The sequence below is a fragment of the Schistocerca cancellata genome, chromosome 12 (assembly GCF_023864275.1).
Source record: "Schistocerca cancellata isolate TAMUIC-IGC-003103 chromosome 12, iqSchCanc2.1, whole genome shotgun sequence".
NCBI classification, from domain to species: domain Eukaryota; kingdom Metazoa; phylum Arthropoda; class Insecta; order Orthoptera; family Acrididae; genus Schistocerca; species Schistocerca cancellata.
In genome coordinates, this window is record NC_064637.1 from 148,551,103 (window position 1) to 148,573,482 (window position 22,380).

Consider the following 22,380-nt stretch of genomic DNA (forward strand, 5'->3'; position numbering starts at 1 on the left):
TTCTCCTTGCTCTCCACTTTAACGCCTTACGTTTTCAAAGAAGTCGTCAATATTTGAATGTGTTAACAACCCAACTCCCCCCCATTTTTCAAAATGGTTTTAATAACGTTCTTTAAATTTGTTTGCTTTTTATTCCCTAGAAAGTTTTCACTAGCAGGCCTGAAGGCAGTCAATGCATCTTTTTGTTCAACATTCGTGGTATTCTCAAATTCGTGATCTTTCATCAGTTTAAAAATTTGAGGACCAATAACAATTTGTGCTTCTAGTGTTTCTTGACTGATTAAGGGAAATCTACATACGAAGGTAATTAAACTAGTATCCACTTCATAAAAGAGCGCCTGCAAAGGGCTTTATTAATCTCAATTTGATCTATAGGGGTGGAAAGCATTTTTTCCCTCCACTAGCTAATTTCGGTCCTAGGCGCAAGGCACGAAATGTCTACAATCTGGCAAAAACCTTTACCTTCCAGCGCTTCGCCTTTGCCCAGTTATCGGACTCACATAAAAGCAGTGCATTTTCAGTCGCCAGCTTTCGGTTCCAATGAAATACCTCCAACTAAAATAAACTGAATCTCATTATGAAGAAAATTGTACGTCATAGAAGAAAAAATCGAAGAGTCTTGAAAACAACATGAAAAAGTTAGTGAAATACACATATTAAATTGTATCACCTATAACATTGTAGCATATTGTAGAAGTATAATATAATTTTCCTTTCAGACACAATTGCAAATTTTTACATGAAGTATCGGATCGACGAACGTTTTCTCAGGTTTAGTTGTTGCAGTTATTTTATATATTTTATTGTTATTACTGGTAAAGTCCTACATATACGTATGTCACAAGTTAAATGAGGAGGAGACCTTAACACATGTCCTAACGTCCTGTCTCTTCTTGTCAATATTTCGCACATGTTCCTATCCTCGCTGATTCTGTGGAGAACCTCTTCATTTCTTATCTTATAAGTCCATCTGATTTTCAGTATTCTTCTACAGCACCACATCGCAAACGCTTTGATTCCCTTCTTTTCCGGTTTCCTACTCCCACGATTCACTTCCATAGAACGCTGTGCCCCAACCATACATACTCATTGATTTTTGCCTTGACACCAATAGACATCCTTTGGCCAGGAATGTCCTCTTTGCTATGCTAGTCTCCTTTTTAAGCCCTTCTTCTTTCTTACATCACGTGTTATTTTACTTCCAGAGTAGTAGAATAACTTCAGTTTATATCCCGGCAGGCAGTGCTGATGTGCCTCTTCATCCATCTCTAGGTGGGGAACAGATCGCATTATTGCCAGATTTTCCCCCGCCTCTCCACTACTGTGTCATGGATTTCCCCCCTCCCGTCTGACACTGGCCAATTGCCCTACGTATGAAACACTGGAAAATTAAAAAATTGACAGGAATTCAAAATTTGGTCAGAAATTCAAAATTTAACGAGAAATTAAAAAATAGCGCAATTATGCTAATGCATCTTCCCCCACCCCTATGACATCACTGTGGAAGTAGGACCAGTGCCCTAAATATTAGTGGGAAATCCACGATGATGCAATATCCTGTTGGAATTCAGGACAACAGACTCTCTAATATATGCACAGTCTGCACTCTTGTCAGATTTCGTCAGTTTTCCCCTGACATCACACACCTGAAACAAAACTACGTTTGTTTCTCATGCAGGTCCAAGCCTGCCTATTAGACAAATGATGTTTTCCTGTTGCCAGTATAAGCATGCGGTTCTAGGACAATTGGTTTTGTTCCCCTATATCAGTTCTAGGACAAAGAACATTGTCTCACCAAAGACAAATAATGGGTTTCCCCCATGCAGGTTCAAGCCTGCCTGCTATTCAGAGTCAAAACAAAAGGTGTTCGTTTCCTCTGCAGGGCCATGTGTGTCATGCCTGCCAGTCTATGCATGTTGGCGGAATAAACATGTTATTCACCCTACATGTACTATCCAGTCTGCTGACCTACTTAACACGTTTCCTGCAAGTTATTATTCACTCAGACCAGTGTGGCTGTTTTTAATAGTCAGGTCGCTTACAGAATTAAAGATAGCCACTGACATCACACACCTGCTGCTCCTCCTAAGTGCAGTTCCCCAAAGTTTGGACCTGTCCACTTGTGTTATGTTAGTAATGGATAGGAATATGGTGTCTTTATTTTTAAGGAAATTCCACACAGTGGAGAGCCGATCAGCCATCACCATCGTCACGAGAGCTCCACTGTAGCTCCCTCCAGTCACCTCGTCACACTGGAGCGAGTTGCACATAGTATACTATCGTTCGGCTGCTTAACATGAAGTGCAGAATAGTAGTTCCGATTTCTACCAATATTGTGTTGTTTGCGATGGCACTATAGTCACAGGCCACGTTACTTGGGTTAAAGTGGAAAGGTAATTTGAAAATGAAAGCGTGAAACATATCCTTTAAATAATAGTGAAAAATTATTGGGAAATTCGAAAGTCACCTAGATTAAAAATTATGTACACTCCACACAAACATTTTGCAGGGATATTCAAAAATCGCACGGTGTGCTATTGGAGTATGTATCAAACTGCTTCTAGCCAAAAAAAAAAAAGAGGTTGAGATATTATGGTTTTAAAAATCTCCACAAAAAATCTGTATGTTGGAAGGGTGAGACCTTTACTGGAAGCTGTAGTCATAGACTGACACTACCAGTTACATGTGCAAATTACTTCAGAGACTGCTGTATAACAGAATACATATGGAGATACTTTGAACGATGCCTGTCAAACAAGCCGGATTCTGACCAAACAGTAGCTGTGTGAATCAGGTACTTTCATTTACAATCTACACAGAAGTTGGATTCCAGAAACAACTAATGATCTCTGCTGTATTTATTCAGCTGTCTTCAGCTTACTATACCATGTGGAGACAGGGTGTTGTGTATCATCTGCTCCATGTAATGTTTTGCGGAAGAATAATAAAGCTTCTTAACAGTATGTTGGCTGATAGACCATTTCAGGTACCCTTAGGCTATACCATTAGTAACCAGAAAACCCTCAACAATGGATTACCTCAAGGCTGAGTCCTAGCGCCACTGCTGTTTAGCTTGTATATTATTGCAGATATGCCACCCACTCAGTACAGGAAGTTTGGTTAAGCTGATTAGTAGGTTATAGCAGCACAGCACAAACAAATCATGGTCACTGAAGACATGTTAATAGAAGACATAAGTGTAATGTTTCAGTACGTTTATAAATGGGAACTTCAACCGAAATCTAACAGCAGTGAATTCACTTGCTTTTGTCTGAGTTATATCCTAGCTGACTAAAGTAGACAGTGTTTGATAGGAGAAGTTCTGGAAGTCAGCCTTTATTTTGCTACATTCTTCAGGCATTGCGATCTCGTTATAGACAACAACATCTGCAGACAGTTTCATAGATCTTTTAAGATGGTTAGTAGTGGATGCATGTACTTACAGTTCATTACTCTGTCAACTCACGTGTTTTCAGATCTCAATTTCCAGTTGTCAGCTTCTCCTGTGGTGATGTACTGGAGATCAGAAGTGGATGCATGCGCTTCCAGCTCCTTACCTCATCCTCCTATGCATTCTCCTATGCATTCTCCTATGATGCTTCTGCCTTCTTCTGAGGTGATTTCTCTAAAATGGTTAGTAGTGAATGCATGCACTTCCAAGTCTTCAGACTGTCATCCCATTTGCATCTTCTAATTTATCCTTTTGACACATGCACTTTCAATTCTTGATCCCACCATCCTATGTAGCTTCTAGCCTCTCCTGTGATCGAAACTTTAAGATGAGTAGTAATGATCATACACACTTCCAGTTCTTAACCATGTCACCCCTGTGTGTCCCCATCCATGTATGAAGCTTCTGGCATCTCTTGAAGTGACAGTTTCAAGGTGAGTAGCAGTGGACACATGAACAGCCAATTCTTCTCTTCATCATCCCATGCAAGCCTCCATTCCCATATGCTGCTATCAATTTCTCCTGATCTAATGGTTTTACAATGAGCAGTAGTGGATATATTTCTTCCAGTTCTTTACCCCATCATTCCATGTGTGTCCCTAACCCCATATGTGACTGCCAGCCTCTCCTACTGTGGTTTTCTAGTATGGATAGCAGTGAAAGTACGTACTTTAAATATTTCATCACTACACCCCATCTGTGGCCACTCCCCCATGCGCCACTTCTGGCTCCTCCTGAGGCCATGTTTTAAGGTGTGCACTTACAGTTCATTACCCTGTAATCCCATACGTTTTTATATCTCTAATGCCAGTATTCAGCTTCTTCTATGGTGAGGTTTTGAAGATTGGTACTAGTAGATGCATGCACTTTTAATTATTTACCACATCACCTTATTTGTGCCCCCTCCTCCATACGCAACATCTGACGTCTCCTGAGGTGATGTTTTTCAGCTGATTATTAATGGATACATGCACTTGCAATTCATTATGCTGTCATCCCATATGTTTTCAGATCCATGTTTCTAGTTTTCAGCTTCTTCTTCAGTTATTTTTTGGGACATTCGTAGTAGTAGATTCATGCACTTTTAATTCCTTATCACATCGTCCAGTTATCAATTTCTACTTAACATTATCCAGTAAAAGAAGTTTAATTGTGCCAGTAGGCCTAAAAGTAAAGTGTTTATGTATTTATTTATTTACACATCTAGTTCCATAGGACCAAATTCAGGAGCAAATCTCCAAGGTCATAGAAAGTGTCAGTACATGAAATTACAACATAAAATTAATAACAGATAAAATGAAATGTTTATAAACCCAAAAAAGTCAAGCCATAAGTTTCAGTAAACGCGATCAATAATACAACATAGGAATCAGCTTTAATTTTTCAAAGAACTCCTCAACAGAATATAAGGAGTGATCCATGAGGAGACTCTTCATTTTCGATTTGAAAGTGGTGGATTACTGCTAAGTTTTTTGAATTCTTGTGGTAGTTTATTGAAAATGGATGCAGCAGGACACTGCACACCCTTCTGCACAAGAGTCAAGCAAGTCGGATCCAAATGCAGATTGGATTTCTGCCAAGTATTAACTCAATGAAAGCTGCTAACTCTTGGGAATAAGCTGACACTGTTAACAAGAAACGACAGTAAAGAATATATATATTGGAGATGCCAATGTCAGAATACCTAGATTACTGAAAAGGGGTTAGCAAGAAATGAGAATAAGGAATATATATTTTGAGAGGCCCATGTCAAAATACCCAGACTCTTGAACAGGGGTCGACAAGAGGTTCATGAACTTGCACCACTTATTACCCAAACTGGCCATTTACGAGCCGAAAATATCCTTTGAGAATGGGAAGAGCTACCCAAAAATATAATACCACACGACATAAGCGAATGAAAATAAGCGAAGTAGACTAATTTTTGTGTCGAACGATCACTTACTTCACATACCATTCGAATAGTAAAAATGGCAATATTAAGTCTTTGAACAAGATCCTGAACAAGGGTTTTCCATGACAGCTTACTATCTATCTCAACACCTAGAAATTTGAACTGTTCAGTTTCACTAATCATATGCCCATTCTGTGAAATTAAAACGTCAGGTTTTGTTGAATTGTGTGTAAGAAATTGTAAAAACTGAGTCTTGCTGTGATTTAGCGTTAGTTTATTTTCTACAAGCCATGAACTTACGTCATGAACTGCACTATTTGAAACAGAGCCAGTGTTGTACAAAACATCCTTACTATCAAGCTAGGGTCATCAGCAAACAGAAATATTTTAGAGTTACCCGTAATACTACAAGGCATATCATTTATGTAAATAAGAAACAGGAGCGGCCCCAACACTGATCCCTGGGGCACCCCTCCCGCCCCCCACTTGACAGTACCCCACATGACAGCCGTTATCAACATTGTGAATAATGACCTTTTACTGCCTTTTGCTAAAGTAAGAGGTGAACCAATTGTGAGCTACTCCCCATATTCCGTATTGTTCCAACTTCTGGAGCAATATTTTGTGATCAACACAATCAAATGCCTTAGTTAAATTAAAAAATATGCCAAGCGTTCAAGACCTTTTGGTTTAGTCCATGCAGTACCTCACAGAGAAAAGAGAATATAGTATTTTCAGTTGTTAAACGACTTCTAAAGCCGAACAGTAACTTTTGATAGCAAATCGTGTGATATAAAATGATCAATTAACCTTACATACACAGCCTTTTCGATAACTTTTGCAAACACTGATGGCATAGAAATAGGTCTGAAATTATCTACATTATCCCTTTCTCCCTTTTTATAAAGCGGCTTTACTACTGAGTACTTTAATTGTTCAGGAAACTGACCATTCCCAATGGAACAATTACAAATACGGCTAAATACAGCGCTAACATGTGCAGCACAGTACTTTAATATTCTGTTGGGTACTCCATCGTATCCATGAGTGTCCTTAGTCGTCAGTGATTTAATTATTGACCCAATCTCCCCCTTTTCTGTATCACAGAGGAGTATTTCAAACATCAATCCCGAAAAGGCATTTGCCAAGAGAGTTATACGATTCCCCGTATAAACTAAATTTTTATTAAATTCACCAGCAATGCTCAGAAAATGATTGTTAAATGATGTACATATATCTGATTTATCAGTAACAGAAATATTATTACTGTGAACTGACTTTATATCGTCGACCTTGTGCTGCTGACCAGACACTTCCTTCACAACTGACCATTTGGTTTTAATTTTATCGTGTGAAGTAGCTATTCTGTTTGCGTACTACATGTTTTTGGCTTTCCTAATAACATTTTAAGCACCTTACAATACTGTTTGTAATGGGCTACTTCTAACGTTTTGGTGTAGTTCTCGCTTTGTTCTACATCATATCCTTATCCCTCTAGTCAGTCACCCAGGCTGCCTATTACTGCTAGTACCCCGTTTAGAACATTCTAATGAAAAACTCTCAAAAAGCTCTCTATTGCTGTTCGGTTAGCTTTCCTACATTGATGGTAATTATCTGTGACATTTGTTTGAATACAAAAGCCTTTTAGTGATAAAATTTGTATATCATGGCCTGACAGGCAACTCACCCATTTACTAACAGAATGCCCATCTAGTGACGAACAATGAATAAAAATACTGTCTATGGTTGTGCTACTGTTCCCCTGCAACCTGGATGGAAAAAACTCAGTCTACAGGCACCTCCGCACTGTGCCTCCTGTCGTGACCTGCCACATTCGGCTAACAGTCTTGGCGATTCCACACATGCTGCAGTACCTGATTGGAAGAGACAGTGATTGGCTGACGGAAGATGATCCAGGTGACGGTCTCCGAGCACGGTGGCGTGGTGAGCGACCCATTGTACACCAGCAGGCTGCCCCGCTCTTCAGGGACCAGTTTTGCGGTAGACATGGACATCTGTGGCTGCACCTCGGAGTCCACCTCCTGCAGTTGTCGCAGGTGTGACACCACGGGCCTTAGTGTAGGGTTGTTATCGTCAGCCAGCTGTTGGGACAAACAAGCTCGCTCTCAGCAAATGGTTCAAATGGCTCTGAGCACTATGGGACTTAACATCTGAGGTCATCAGTCCCCTAGATCTCAGAACTACTTAAACCTAACTAACCTAAGGACATGACATACATCCATGCCCGAGGCAGGATTCGAACCTGCGACTGTAGCGGTCGCGCAGTTCCAGACTGAAGCGCCTAGAACCGTTTGGCCACAACAGCCGGCTCGGCATCAGCACGTTCCTTGAAAGGATACAGCAGCACTACTTGAGACACCAAAATGCAAGTGTAACACTAGTAACTAATAGTTCTGGACATTGGAATGTGGTAAGCAATAATGTACTATTTAACATGGCATTTCACTTTTAGTCTATTGTTTGCCTTTATACACAGAAAAATACTTGACAAAGCAACAACTAAAGAGAGGAAATACAAGGGATGGCCAAATGTACAGGAAACGTTCCTCACACACAGAGGACGAAACTGCACTGTATAACAAAAATTAAATGATTTTTTTCAAAAGGGAAACTGAGCAAGTCAATATTACGTCGGTCTACCTCTGGTCCTGATTGACAGAGCTGTTAGATGCCTTGAGGGATATCATGCCAAATTCTGTATACTTTACATATTAAATCCTCAAAACCCCAAGACTGCTGGTGGGCCCTGCCCATAATACTCCAAGCTTTCTCAACTGGGACAGGTCCAGCGACCTTGCTGGCCAACGTATTTGGAAAGGACGAAGACAAGCAGTAGACGCTCTCGCTGTGTGCGAGTGGGCGTCATCTTGCTGAAATCTAAGCACAGGATGGCTTGCCTTGAAGGGTAACAGAACTGGGTACAGAATGTCGTTGATGCATCACTGTGGTGTAGGGATGCCAGAGATGATAACGAAAGGGGTCGTGCTAAGAAAAGAACTTGGCACTCCAGACCATCACCCCTGGTTGTGTGTGAGTCGGCAGTTCAAGTTCTAGTGGCTAGTGTTGCCACCACTAGATGGTGGAGTCCTGGATTCGATTCCTGGCCAGGTTGGGGATTTTCTCTGCCCGGGGACTGTGTGTCTGTGTTGTCTTCATAATTTCATCATCATCATCATCATCATCATCATCATCATCATTCGGGACAGTGACTAGATGGGACTGTGTAGAAACTGGACTGTGTAAAAATTAGGACTTTGTATGGGCGCTGATTACCTCGCAGTTGAGCGCCACACAAACCAAATATCGTCATCATCAACTCCTGATTGTCGGGCCATATAGCAGGCAATAGTAGGATTGGTACCCCCCCCCCCTCCACTGTCTGAGGCGTCGCCAGAGACATCTTTGCTGGTCATTGGCGCTCAGTTCGAAGTGTGCCTCATCAGTGAAGACAATTCTCATCTACTCAATGAGATTCCACGCCAAAGACGTATTTGGAGACACTCTGGGCAGTAGTGCAATACCGACCTACCTATCGTCTGCAGTACGGTCTGACAACCATGAGAAATTAATCTCTGTCATAGTACGACTCCAATCCAGCTTTAGGCTTCTCATCGCCCCTCACTACAGCAATGGTCATCCATGAATTACCTGGTACAACTTCATTTGTTGTACAAGAGAAATTAATCTTACAGCCAACAAAAGTTATTGGCCCACTAAGTATTTCTTGTTGAGCGACATCATTTGGTGTCTCATCAAAACTGATAACAGTCTTGTACACAGGCATTCTGCTCCTCCTTGCATATCTTCTACGACGGTACGGCATGGCTGTGTGCTCCGTGCGGCTGCCTCGAGTCGACTGAGCATGCTGCTGCCTGTGCGCGGAGACCCCAGCACCAAGCGCCAGAAGTCCCGATAAGATAGTGCGGTCACATGACTTTTGATTTTCCAGCAACACGGGCCTAGTAATACTAGGGCCCGTGTTGCGCTCTCTCTCACACAATCGAGCAACTCCACTTCCCCCCCGGGCTCGCTCAGCAGCTAAGTCCACTTCAAGGTCATGCGCCTATACGGCGACACACACAGCCATGTACTATAACAGAGACCTTATCTGTTATAGAACATTTGCAATTGGAGTAGTTGCTGACAGGAATTATGGTACCTGTGTTCTTACAACAGACAAGTCTCTCTCACTGTAAGATTAATTTCTCTTGTACAACAAATGAAGTTGTACCAGGTAATTCATGGCTGTGTGTGTCGCCGTATAGGCGCATGACCTTGAAGCGGACTTAGCCGCTGAGCGAGCCCGGGGGGGAAATGGAGTTGCTCGATTGTGTGAGAGAGAGCGCAACACGGGCCCTAGTATTACTAGGCCCGTGTTGCTGGAAAATCAAAAGTCACATGACCGCAGAGCAGAATGCCTGTCCCATTTTTTTGCGCTGCAGGACCCCTTTGGTTGTCATTCATCGCACCCTTACAGCAGAGCAGTACGTCGACAAAATAACACGCCCCAATTTGTTGCCCTTCATGGCAAGCCATCCTGGGCTAGCATTTCAGCAAGATAATGCCTGCCCGCACAACATGACAGCTGGTTTTTACTCGTGTTGCCGAACACCTCCTTGGCCAGCAAGGTCGCCAGACTTCTCGCCAGTTGAGAACGTTCGGAGCTTTATGGACACAGCTCTCCAATAAGCTCGGGATTTCGACTACATAACGGACCAGTTGGACAGAATGCGGCACGATATGCCTCAAGAGGACATCCAGCACATCTGTCAATCAAAGCCAAGCCGAATAACTGCTTGTATATAGGCCAGAGGAGGACCAACACATTAAGTTGTGCAATTTTTGAAGTTCTTTCTCCTGAATAAATGATTCCATTTTTCTGAAACTGTGCTCATTTGTCCGTGTGTGCATGCACATAACACGTACCGATTTCCGTTCCATTTGGATAATTCGTTCGCGGTGCGTCTTTTCTTTGTCTTAGACTGTAACGCACGATGTAACAAGACGAATTGCAGGTTGTAACAAAAAGAGGTGGCCAAACTTGCGGGAATCACTCCTCACACGTTATACAGACTTGGGTCCAGAAACGCTCATTTCCTGCACGTATCCCTGGAGAATCACATATTTCATAGCCTTCCACAATATGGGCACTGAGATTCTGTACACCTTGTGCCATGCTTCTGTACACAGGACCCCTCAAATGTCCCAACAAATAAATGTGTAGTCCATTTAGGCCTGGACAGCATGGGGGCCAGGGAACTGGTCCGCCTCTGCCTATACACCTGCCAATGAATCTGTTATTTAGAAGCCTACAAACGTTGACAATGAAACGAGGTGGAGCTCCTGCTTGCATAAAGCACATGTTTTGTCGCACTCAGGCAATTGGTCTACCAGAGCGGGTAGATTATTCTCTAAGAAAACATGGCAAGTTTCTCTGTTCAGTCTGGGTGAAAGAACGTCGACAAAAAATCTATTTTGGTGACGTGATTCCACAATTTCGTGAGTATTCTCGGCAACCGATATGTGCTGATTGTGAAAATTTAAAATCTGACGATAGTGAAATGAAGCCTCATCCGTAAACACCACACTTGCACGAAATTGAGAGCTGACCCATTGTTGGATGAACTATTCGCGGAAGTGCAGGAAAATTTACTGGTTATGGTGTCTACACATGTTGTACATGGTACAGATACAGTCGAAATTACAGTGAAATCCAGACCTTTGTAGCTGCTTACAGGCGTTGATAAATATCAACGGGGACAGCTGGAAATGTGTGCCCCAGCGGGGACTCGAACCCGGGATCTCCTGCTTACGTGGCAGACGCTCTATCTGATTGAGCCATAGAGGACACAGAGGATAGTGCGACTGCAGGGACTTATCTCCAGCACGCTCCCCGTGAGACCCACATGTCCAACTTACTGTCCACACACTACATTTGTAGTTCCCCTGCCCACTATACTCATTACTCTCGGCAGTCAATCTACCGAATCCCGTTAGAGTTTGAGCCATGTGAGTGCGTCCACACTGCAGATGATCACTGGCTGGTAAGCCTCATCTACATGGTGTCCGAAAGAACAGACACCATTGATGATCTGCACCTCTCGAAGTAGGAAATTACAGTGACATCCAGACCTTTGTAGCAGCTTACAGGTGTTGATAAATATCAACAGGAACAGCTGAAAATGTGTGCCCCGACTGGAACTCGAACCCTGGATGTCCTGTTTACATGACAGACGCGCTGTCCGACTGAGCCATCGAGGACACAGAGGTTAGTGAACAGAGGCACTACAAATGTAGTGTGTGGACAATAAGTTGGAAATGTAGGTCTCATGGGGAGTTTGCCAGAGATAAGTCCCTGCAGTCGCACTATCCTTTGTATCCTCGATGGCTCAGTCAGATAGAGCGTCTGACATGCAAGCAGGAGATCCCGGGTTCGAGTCCCGGTCGAGACACACATTTTCAGCTGTCCCCGTTGGTATTTATCAACGCCTGTAAGCAGCTACAAAGGTCTGGATGTCACTGTAATTTCATTCTGCGAGAGCTGCAGATCACCAATGGTGTCTGCTCTTTCGGACACCATATTCATACAGATACAGTTGGTTCTCATGCAGAACTCTCCAGACAGTCATACGGTCAACATTATTTGTTTCATCTAAATTTCTTACTCCGACACTATGAGTTGTCGTCAACTGCATGAAGAAGTTCCTCATCCAGTTGAGGTGTCCTCGTCCTCTTAGGCAACCCTCAGTCGCGTCGCGATTATCAGGCTTAAAGGACGACGATCAATTGCTTCTATCTTCCTCCCGTCTGGGCACCGTCGTTCTGAAAATCATGGGCACCAGGCAACTCCGCATCTGAGTACTCTTCTTGAAAAATTTCTCGGGTATTAAGCCGGGTAGCGTCGTCCAAAAGGCGCGATATTTCGGGAAGCCGACTTCTTGCCATCTTCAGGCGTTCTTGGTGTCTGATTGGTCTCTGATGGATGCCGACTTTATATAATCTCCACCCCTCTCCAGCAGCCTCCGTCTCGGAGCTTCCGAGTAGTCCGCGGCCGGTGGTGGGGGAAGGCCGGCGCCCCGCGACACATCGTGGGCTGCAGTCCTTCCGTGGCTACGGCCGCTTGCGGAAGTCTGAAGTCGTGGTGACAATGCTTCTTCTTCTTCTTCAGGTGTCCTGACAGAAGTGGATTTCCGTGTAGACTGTTGCTGTGTTTTAATCATACTCAAAACTGGATCCCAGGCTTTGCTTAGTTCATCATACAGCCAGATCTCCACTGTCTCTCTGAGGATGCAGTCCCAGAAGGTATTCGATTGCTGTAACACCTTTGTGCCATTGTAGTTCATGTCATGTCCAAGTGAGATGCAGTGCTCTGCCATGGCAGACTTGGTCAGCTGTGCGTTGTCTGTGAGGCGTTTATGTTCACTACATCTCTCGTGTACCATCTAGATGGTGTGGCCTATATACATTTTCCCACACTGGCAAGGGATGCTGTAAACTCCCGGTTTCTGGAGTCTTAAGTCTTCCTTGACTGATCCTGATACTGTTTTCGTTTTGGATGGAGGGAAGAACACACAGTTGACATTATATTTTCTGAGCGGGGCGTGGGGCGCCACGCTTCCCCCACCACCCAGCACCGCCCTTCCCCACCATCCAGCGCCGTCCTTCCCCCACCACCCAGCGACGCCCTTCCCCCACCACCGGCCGCGGACCACTCAGAAGCGCCCAGACAAAGGCTGCGGGAGAGGAGTGGAGATTATATACGAGGTGCATTCAAGTTCTAAGGCATCCGGTTTTTTTTCTCCGGACTGAAAAGAGATATAAACATGCACATTGTCTTAAAATGAGGCCGCGTTCATTGTAAATACGTCCCAGAGATGGCAGCACAGTACGGCAGATGGAATTTTACAGCCAGCGGCGAGAATCTGAACTGTTTTAAATACTTAAAATGGCGACGTTTTCCTTACTTGAACAGCGTGCAATCATTCGTTTTCTGAATTTGCGTGGTGTGAAACCAGCTGAAATTCATCGACAGTTGAAGGAGACATATGGTGATGGATTTATGGATGTGTCGAAAGTGCGTTCGTGGGTGCGACAGTTTAATGAAGGCAGAACATCGTGCAACAACAAACCGAAACAACCTTGGGCTCACACAAGCCGGTCTGACGACATGATCGAGAAAGTGGAGAGAATTGTTTTGGGGGATCGCCGAACGACTGTTGAACAGATCGCCTCCAGAGTTGGCATTTCTGTGGGTTCTGTGCACACAATCCTGCATGACGACCTGAAAATGCGAAAAGTGTCATCCAGGTGGGTGCCACGAATGCTGACGGACGACCACACGGCTGCCCGTGTGGCATGTTGCCGAGCAATGTTGACGCGCAACGACAGCATGAATGGGACTTTCTTTTCGTCGGTTGTGACAATGGATGAGACGTGGATGCCATTTTTCAATCCAGAAACAAAGCGCCAGTCAGCTCAATGTAAGCACACAGATTCACCGCCACCAAAAAAATTTCGGGTAACCGCCAGTGCTGAAAAAATGATGGTTTCCATGTTCTGGGACAGCGAGGGCGTAATCCTTACCCATTGCGTCCCAAAGGGCACTACGGTAACAGGTGCATCCTACGAAAATGTTTTGAAGAACAAATTCCTTCCTGCACTGCAACAAAAACGTCCGGGAAGGGCTGCGCGTGTGCTGTTTCACCAAGAGAACGCACCCGCACATCGAGCTAACGTTACGCAACAGTTTCTTCGTGATAACAACTTTGAAGTGATTCCTCATGCTCCCTACTCACCTGACCTGGCTCCTAGTGACTTTTGGCTTTTTCCAACAATGAAAGACACTCTCCGTGGCCGCACATTCACCAGCTGTGCTGCTATTGCCTCAGCGATTTTCCAGTGGTCAAAACATACTCCTAAAGAAGCCCTCGCCGCTACCATGGAATCATGGCGTCAGCGTTGTGAAAAATGTGTACGTCTGCAGGGCGATTACGTCGAGAAGTAACGCCAGTTTCATCGATTTCGGGCAAGTAGTTAATTAGAAAAAAAATCGGAGGCCTTAGAACTTGAATGCACCTCGTAAAGTCGGCATCCATTAGAGATGAATCAGACACCAAGAACGCCTAAAGATGGCAAGAAGTCGGCTTGCCGAAATATCGCGCCTTTTGGAAGACGCTACCCGGCCGAATACCCGAGAAATTTTCAAGATTTCTGTACGCCGGGAAAACCTCAGATCACACACTGAGTACACTTCCATTGCACTGTACCAGAAACCAAGTCCGAGACGAACATAAAACTGTTGATCCCCTTGTGCTTGGTGCTAGTAGAGCAATGGAGTCAATCCCAAGTCAACACATGCAATGAAGTGAGCCACATGTCAACATTACCTCCCTTCAATTGGAACAGCATAAACTGGCTGTGAACCTAAGCATGACCACTAACTGTACAGCCTAAGCAAACGTAGCCAAAAGGATATTTTGAACATTTCGTGCAAGAAAAACATTTCATGTCATGCTGGTACGTTCTGTTTCTGTGCGTTTCCCATGATTGATGTGTATATGAAGGATTATAGAAAATGAACTCTATCATGGAAATAAAGCATTTACAGACACATCCCCATATATCGTATTTTATTCCTCTACGTGAGGAATGTTTCCTGGAAGCTTGGCCTTACCATTTCGTTACACGGTGAATACAATGCCATCTGAGAAGAGCGAGTGAAGCTTATCTAAAAAGAGAAACCTTTTAACACAGAAAATAAATTTGAACTCAAGTAGTACCCCAGCTTTGAAGTAATGGGGAAACCCTGCCCGTACCTCAGGCATAGGTGATCTATAGATCTGATATACACTCCTGGAAATTGAAATAAGAACACCCTGAATTCATTGTCCCAGGAAGGGGAAACTTTATTGACACATTCCTGGGGTCAGATACATCACATGATCACACTGACAGAACCACAGGCACATAGACACAGGCAACAGAGCATGCACAATGTCGGCACTAGTACAGCGTATATCCACCTTTCGCAGCAATGCAGGCTGCTATTCTCCCATGGAGACGATCGTAGAGATGCTGGATGTAGTCCTGTGGAACGGCTTGCCATGCCATTTCCACCTGGCGCCTCAGTTGGACCAGCGTTCGTGCTGGACGTGCAGACCGCGTGAGACGACGCTTCATCCAGTCCCAAACATGCTCAATGGGGGACAGATCCGGAGATCTTGCTGGCCAGGGTAGTTGACTTACACCTTCTAGAGCACGTTGGGTGGCACGGGATACATGCGGACGTGCATTGTCCTGTTGGAACAGCAAGTTCCCTTGCCGGTCTAGGAATGGTAGAACGATGGGTTCGATGACGGTTTGTATGTACCGTGCACTATTCAGTGTCCCCTCGACGATCACCAGTGGTGTACGGCCAGTGTAGGAGATCGCTCCCCACACCATGATGCCGGGTGTTGGCCCTGTGTGCCTCGGTCGTATGCAGTCCTGATTGTGGCGCTCACCTGCACGGCGCCAAACACGCATACGACCATCATTGGCACCAAGGCAGAAGCGACTCTCATCGCTGAAGACGACACGTCTCCATTCGTCCCTCCATTCACGCCTGTCGCCACACCACTGGAGGCGGGCTGCACGATGTTGGGGCGTGAGCGGAAGACGGCCTAACGGTGTGCGGGACCGTAGCCCAGCTTCATGGAGACGGTTGCGAATGGTCCTCGCCGATACCCCAGGAGCAACAGTGTCCCTAATTTGCTGGGAAGTGGCGGTGCGGTCCCCTACGGCACTGCGTAGGATCCTACGGTCTTGGCGTGCATCCGTGTGTCACTGCGGTCCGGTCCCAGGTCGACGGGCACGTGCACCTTCCGCCGACCACTGGCGACAACATCGATGTACTGTGGAGACCTCACGCCCCACGTGTTGAGCAATTCGGCGGTACGTCCACCCGGCCTCCCGCATGCCCACTATACGCCCTCGCTCAAAGTCCGTCAACTGCACATACGGTTCACGTCCACGCTGTCGCGGCATGCTACCAGTGTTAAAGACTGCGATGGAGCTCCGTATGCCACGGCAAACTGGCTGACACTGACGGCGGCGGTGCACAAATGCTGCGCAGCTAGCGCCATTCGACGGCCAACACCGCGGTTCCTGGTGTGTCCGCTGTGCCGTGCGTGTGATCATTGCTTGTACAGCCCTCTCGCAGTGTCCGGAGCAAGTATGGTGGGTCTGACACACCGGTGTCAATGTGTTCTTTTTTCCATTTCCAGGAGTGTAATTAAGTATTGCCTGAGACATATGAGTCGCAACTTTATCTATGAAAATGAGAGAAGCTGAAGAAATTAATTAAAATCTGTGTTATGGCCAGGACTTGAACCTATGTCTTGTGCTTACTAGGCAGATGGGGCTAGCCATTACACCACCGTAGCAGCACAGTTAACATGTCTCCATGGACTACCCAGTTCCAGCGCGCTCCCTAACACAAACTTCAGTTGACGACTTCAGCCTATTTTCCACTTCTTAAATCGTCAGTCTTGCTCAGGTACGGACAGGATTTCACCATCACATCAAAGCTGGAGTGCTGCTCTAATACTGGACTGCCTTGGCAATACTGACTGTGTGAGAGAGAGAAAATAGGCTGAAGGTGTGAACTGAAGTTTGTGCTAGGGATGTCATTGGACTAGGATAATCCGTGCAGCTGTGTTACCAATACTGTTATGGTGTTGTAGTAGCTAACACGTCTGCCTAGTGTGAAGGAGGCCTAGCTACAAGTCGCACAAATACAACAAATATAATTCATTTCTTCATCTTTTATCATTGTCCTAGATAATGTTGAGACTCATGTGTCTCAAGGAATATTTAATTATATCAGATAAATTCAAACGTTAGTAAGTCTTTTCTGGACGTATTTGTCTGTAGTGTTGGCTTGTACGGAAGTGAAATGTGGGAGATAGGCAGTTGAGTCAGGAAGAGAGTAGAAGGTTTTGAAAGGAGTTACGAGGAACTACTGAGCTGAATTGGGGAGAAAAGAAGTTTGTGACACAACTTCACTTAAAGAAGCGAATAGTTGATATGTTGTATTCTGAAGCATGAAGGAATCGTCAATTTTGTAATGAAGGGAAGTGTGGAGGATAAAAGCTGTTAGAGGCAGTCCAAGACCTGAACACACAGTAAGCAGATTCAGACGATGTAGGCTGCAGTAGTTAAAAAGAGTTGAAGATGCTCACACAGAATAGAACAACATGGATAGCTGCATCAGTAAAGACTTGGGAACAGGGACCACAAAACAACAAAAGGTAGCTACACTCAGTCTAGTCATATTCCGAAACGGATATATCTTGTGGAGATGAAAGCCATTACATTCATCCAGCTATTTTTTTCGTTATTGATTGGAGCTGTCACAGAGCAATGTACTTCTTACTGTCACTAAAATACTTCAGTTGATCAACAAAGAGGGAAAGTACAAAAATATTCAGGAAAGTACAGAAATAGAGCAATAAAAATCACTTAGGAATGAAGTAAATAGGCAGTTCATGGAAGCCAAGCAGAGAAAATGAGAAGAGACTGAAAGAGATATGGGCGTCACAGGGATTGATCCATCGTATAGGAAAGCAAAATAAATTTCACTGAAATTGCAAACAAGGTCGTCAACATTAAGAGTGCAAGAGGAATGTTACTGTTAAGCACATATGAGGCAGTAGAAAATGGAAAGTGTACATCGAAGTTACCTACCAAGGGGAGGAATTGTCTGATAATGTGATAGAAGAAGAAATAGAAGTCAACATGGAAGACAGAGAGGATGCAGTGTTAGAGTGAGAGTTAAACAGAACCTAGAAATGGGTGCAATTAAATAAGGCGGAAGGGATGTGTCACATCCCTTCGGAATTTTTAAAATAATTGGGGGGGGGGGGAGGGGGGCTGACAACCAAGATTACTCAAGTTGGTTTTTACAATTAATGAATCCACAGATATACCATCAGACTTTCGGGAAAATACCATTCACACAATTCTGAAGATAGTAAGAGTAGATAAGTGTGAGAACCAGCTCAGCAAGCACGTGCACCCAAGTTGCTCAGAAGAATAATATACAGAAGAACGAAAAAGAAAACAAAGGGTCAGTTTGATGACGATCAATTTGAATTTAGGAAAGATGAAAGGGCCAGAGGGGCAGCCCTGACGTTATGTTTGATAATAGAAGCTATAACTAAGGAAAAGCAAGGTATCTTCGTAGGATCTGGCCACCTAGAAAAAGCGATCGACAAAGTAAATGGTGCAAGATGTTTGAAACACTCGGGAAAATCAAGAGTAAGGTGTCGGCATAGATGGGTAACATGCAGCATGTATAAGAACAAACAGGCAACTGCATGAATGGAAGACCAAGAATGAAGTTCTCGGATAAAACGAGTATAAGCTAGCGTTTCTCCCACACCGTTCAATTTTTACAGCGAAGAAGCAGTGACGGAAACAAAAAAAAAGATCCAGCAGAAGGATTAAAACTCAGGATAATAGGATATCAATGATAAGATTTGCTGATGACGTTGCCCCAGTGGAGATGAAGATCTCTCGAATGGAATGAACAGTCTAATGAGCACAGCATATGGATAGACAGTAAACTGTATAACGACGAAAGTAATGAGGGATAGCACAAATGAGAATAGCGACAAATTTAACACCAAAATCGACGACTATGCAGTAGACCAAGTGAAGAAATTCTGCTAACTTTGGATGCAAAGTAATACATGACGGACAAAGCAAAGAGGACATGAGAAGCATACTAGTCTACAGTCGCTATTTTATTTAGCGTACTGACTACCAGTTTCTGTACGATCATCAGGCCACGCTTCAGCCAAAAGAAGATAGTACACACTTAAAACATTCTTTGAGAAACGTTTACATAATATTTTTAGCCTAGGACAGCAGAACCATCGTGCAAAGCACAACCTTAAAATATAGGTAGCCGTTTAACCATGGCACTGAGTCGTCAAGTTTGCTTACCAAAGTAGACGTGACATATGCTTAAAGTAAAGGTCAATGCTGTGCTTTATATAGACGTTAAGAAAACAAAGTGTTAATAACGCCCATTGTTTCTTAAAAAGAATAACAATATCTTAAAATAAAAATCATGTAAAATATGGAATGTAAGAAGACATGTAATAAAACATTATGATTAAGCAACCTCACTGTAACAAGACATTAAAGGCAGAATAGCTCATCTAAGCTGCTACGATTTCATCCATAGTTTGTACATTGTCCGTACCACTGTAAAACATCCATCTGACAATGGATATACCAAACAAGAATGACTGTGCACAATATTAGAATAATATATGTTGAAGTAATATCCAGATCCAAATGGTATAGTGGCTATGTATTACTACACAATTGTCAGCTGACAGTCTGTGATCGCATTTATAGCTGCATGTTCATCTGTACCAGTAGCGCCCAAGTGTACGGTTGAGCCCCTGATGGTATGGCACTTCCTCCTCTCTTCCTCACAGTTTGGAATGTGGCAGTGATACTGGGTGCGTTCCATAAGTAATGCGACCAAATCCATAAAAAATCATTTATTGAATATGTTCGTACAAATAATCAAACATTTTCAACTTAGCACCCTCTTGCGTCGATATGCTTCTAGAGGCAGTTTTTCCATGTCTGGAAGGCATCCTGGAATGCCTTTTCCGGAATGTCCTTTAGAGCTGATGTAACATGCTCCTGGATGCTTTCAATCGTGTCCCAATGTTTTCCTTTCATGATTCATTTTAACCGAGGAAACAAAAAAAAGTCAGTGGGAGCCAGGTCAGGACTGTAGGGAGGGAGGCTGGGGAAACACTGGGGTCTTGGTTCTGGCCAGGAAGTCATTGACAACGAAGGCGCTGTGACTCGGCGCACTGTCGTGGTGAACTTTCCACGTGTCCTTGATGTCGCTTCGGCAGCCCGAGACCCTCCTTTTCAGTCTTTTGAGCACTTCCAAGTAGAAAGCTGAGTTCACTGTACTCTCGGTAGGTACGAATTTGTGTCGGCGCAATGCCTCTGACGTCAGAGAAGACAATGAGCATGGTTTTGGTCCTGGACTTGCTCATGCGTGCCTTCTTGGTATGGGGCGACGATGGGGTGTGCCACTTTGAACTCTGCCTTTTTGTCTCAGAGTCATACCCAAAAATCCACGACTCATCACCAGTGATAACTGAGTTTAAAAAATGAGGATCATTTTCACACATTTCCAACATTTCTCGGCACTGAAGCACTCGCATGTGCTTCTGTTCGTCGGTCAACCCTTTTGGGATGAGGTTGGCACACACCTTTCTCATGTTCAAAATCTCGGTCACAATGCGGAAAACGGTTGTTTTTGACATGTTTAGATAGTTCAAATGGCTCTAAGCACTATGGGACTTAACATCTGAGGTCATCAGTCCCCTAGACTTAAAATTACTTACCGAAGGACATCACACACATCCATGCCGAGGCAGGATTCGAACCTGCGACCGTAGCAGCAGCGCGGTTCCGGACTGAAGCGCCTATAAACGCTCGGCCACAGCGGCCGGCTCATGTTTAGAGTTTGTCCTGTCAATTGAAGGCTCAGCCGTCTGTCAGAGTCCAAACAATCGCGCCCACGCTTCACATTTTCGTCGACTCGTGCTGTTGATGGCCGTCCACTGCGAGGTTCGTCGCTGATCTCCTCTCGGCCCTCCACAAACGACTTGCGCCATCGGAAAACTTGTGATTTGGACGAGCTATCAGTCCTAAAGGCATGCTCAAATAATGGAAACGTTTCGGTGGCGGATTTCCCAAGTTTAACGCAAAATTTGATAGCGTACCGTTGCTCTACAGAATGATCCACTGTGCCGTGTTACATAAACTCAAAGTGGGGTTGACTGAAACGCACGTCCTGACTCTCCTGCAGCTCGCAGCCGAATGAGACAAAGAGCGTTTTGAAGCTAACACCCCCCACCACTTAGCCCAGCCGGTTACAACCCGCTGTGGTGTACCTTTGCGTCAGAAAAAAAAAGTTGGTCGCATTACGTATGGAACGAACTGTGCATGTGCAACCGATGTCCTCGCCCATTGTGGACGTACTTTTCTGCAAGCGTGAAAGTCAAGTAACAGGAGAAAGAGACTGGAACACAAGGTACATGGGTGTGGTCTATTATTTAAGAGGCTTTCATGTAAACCACGTGGTGTTCAGAGTCATAGAAGATGAGATATTTCAGTTTTAATTTAGTACTGAAAGCAGAATTCGTGGTACCATACAGAGGCAGGAGGCGAACATTGTCGTCAGGTGGGGAGGCAGAAGCCCTTCAGGTATGGTGAGTCGTCATAGCAGGGTTTGCACATGTCGATGGAAAGTTTACACAAAGCCAGCAGAAGAGTACGGAATGCACAGTCTAAAAGTTGGACGCAATTTCTCAGGCAGACATCCCTTGGCGACACGCAAATGAACGAGTCCAAAGAATGGACGACCAACAAAAGAAAAATAGTCCATTATAAAAACACATTTTATAGGAGTATAAATAAACTGAGAAACACGAGGGTGGGTCAAATGAAAACCTTAAATTTGTAATAACAAATCGAAATTTCGCGCCGTTATCCTGTAAGTTGGTAAGCGTGCTATAAACAGCGTGCAGAATGGCCTGTAGGTGGCAGCATAGTGCAGATTCACACATACCGTCGCAGTATCAGTATAAAGATGGCCGCCCCACTTGCAACTTCTACCAAGGAAGTACAGCGTTCTGTTGTTCGGTTTTTGCATAGTGAAGGTGTGAAACCTACAGAAATTCATCGACGAATGAAGGTGATGCATGTTTGTCACAGCAGCAAGTCTACGAATGGAGTAGGAAGTTCGCAAATGGTGTGACTTCTGTGGAAGATGCTCCTCGTCCAGGTCAGGCACAACGAGTTGTGACTCCACAGAACATTGCAGCAGGTGAAGCCATAGCATAAGGAAAATCGCCGAGTGACACTGAATGACATTGCAGCATGTTTACAGATTAGTCATGGGTCAGCACACCACATTGTGCATGAT

At 44.3% G+C, this 22,380-nt stretch overlaps 1 protein-coding gene across 1 annotated transcript in view; it reads right to left on the minus strand.

The window, feature by feature from the left end:
* The window catches only part of LOC126109537 (carbonic anhydrase 1-like), a 66,371-nt gene that overhangs the window by 13,807 nt on the left and 30,184 nt on the right, over positions 1-22,380 (minus strand). Inside the window, exon 3 of the mRNA XM_049914555.1 lies at positions 7,220-7,447. Within this exon, the coding sequence (XP_049770512.1) occupies positions 7,220-7,447 (228 nt within the window). The remainder of the gene's footprint in view (positions 1-7,219; positions 7,448-22,380) is intronic.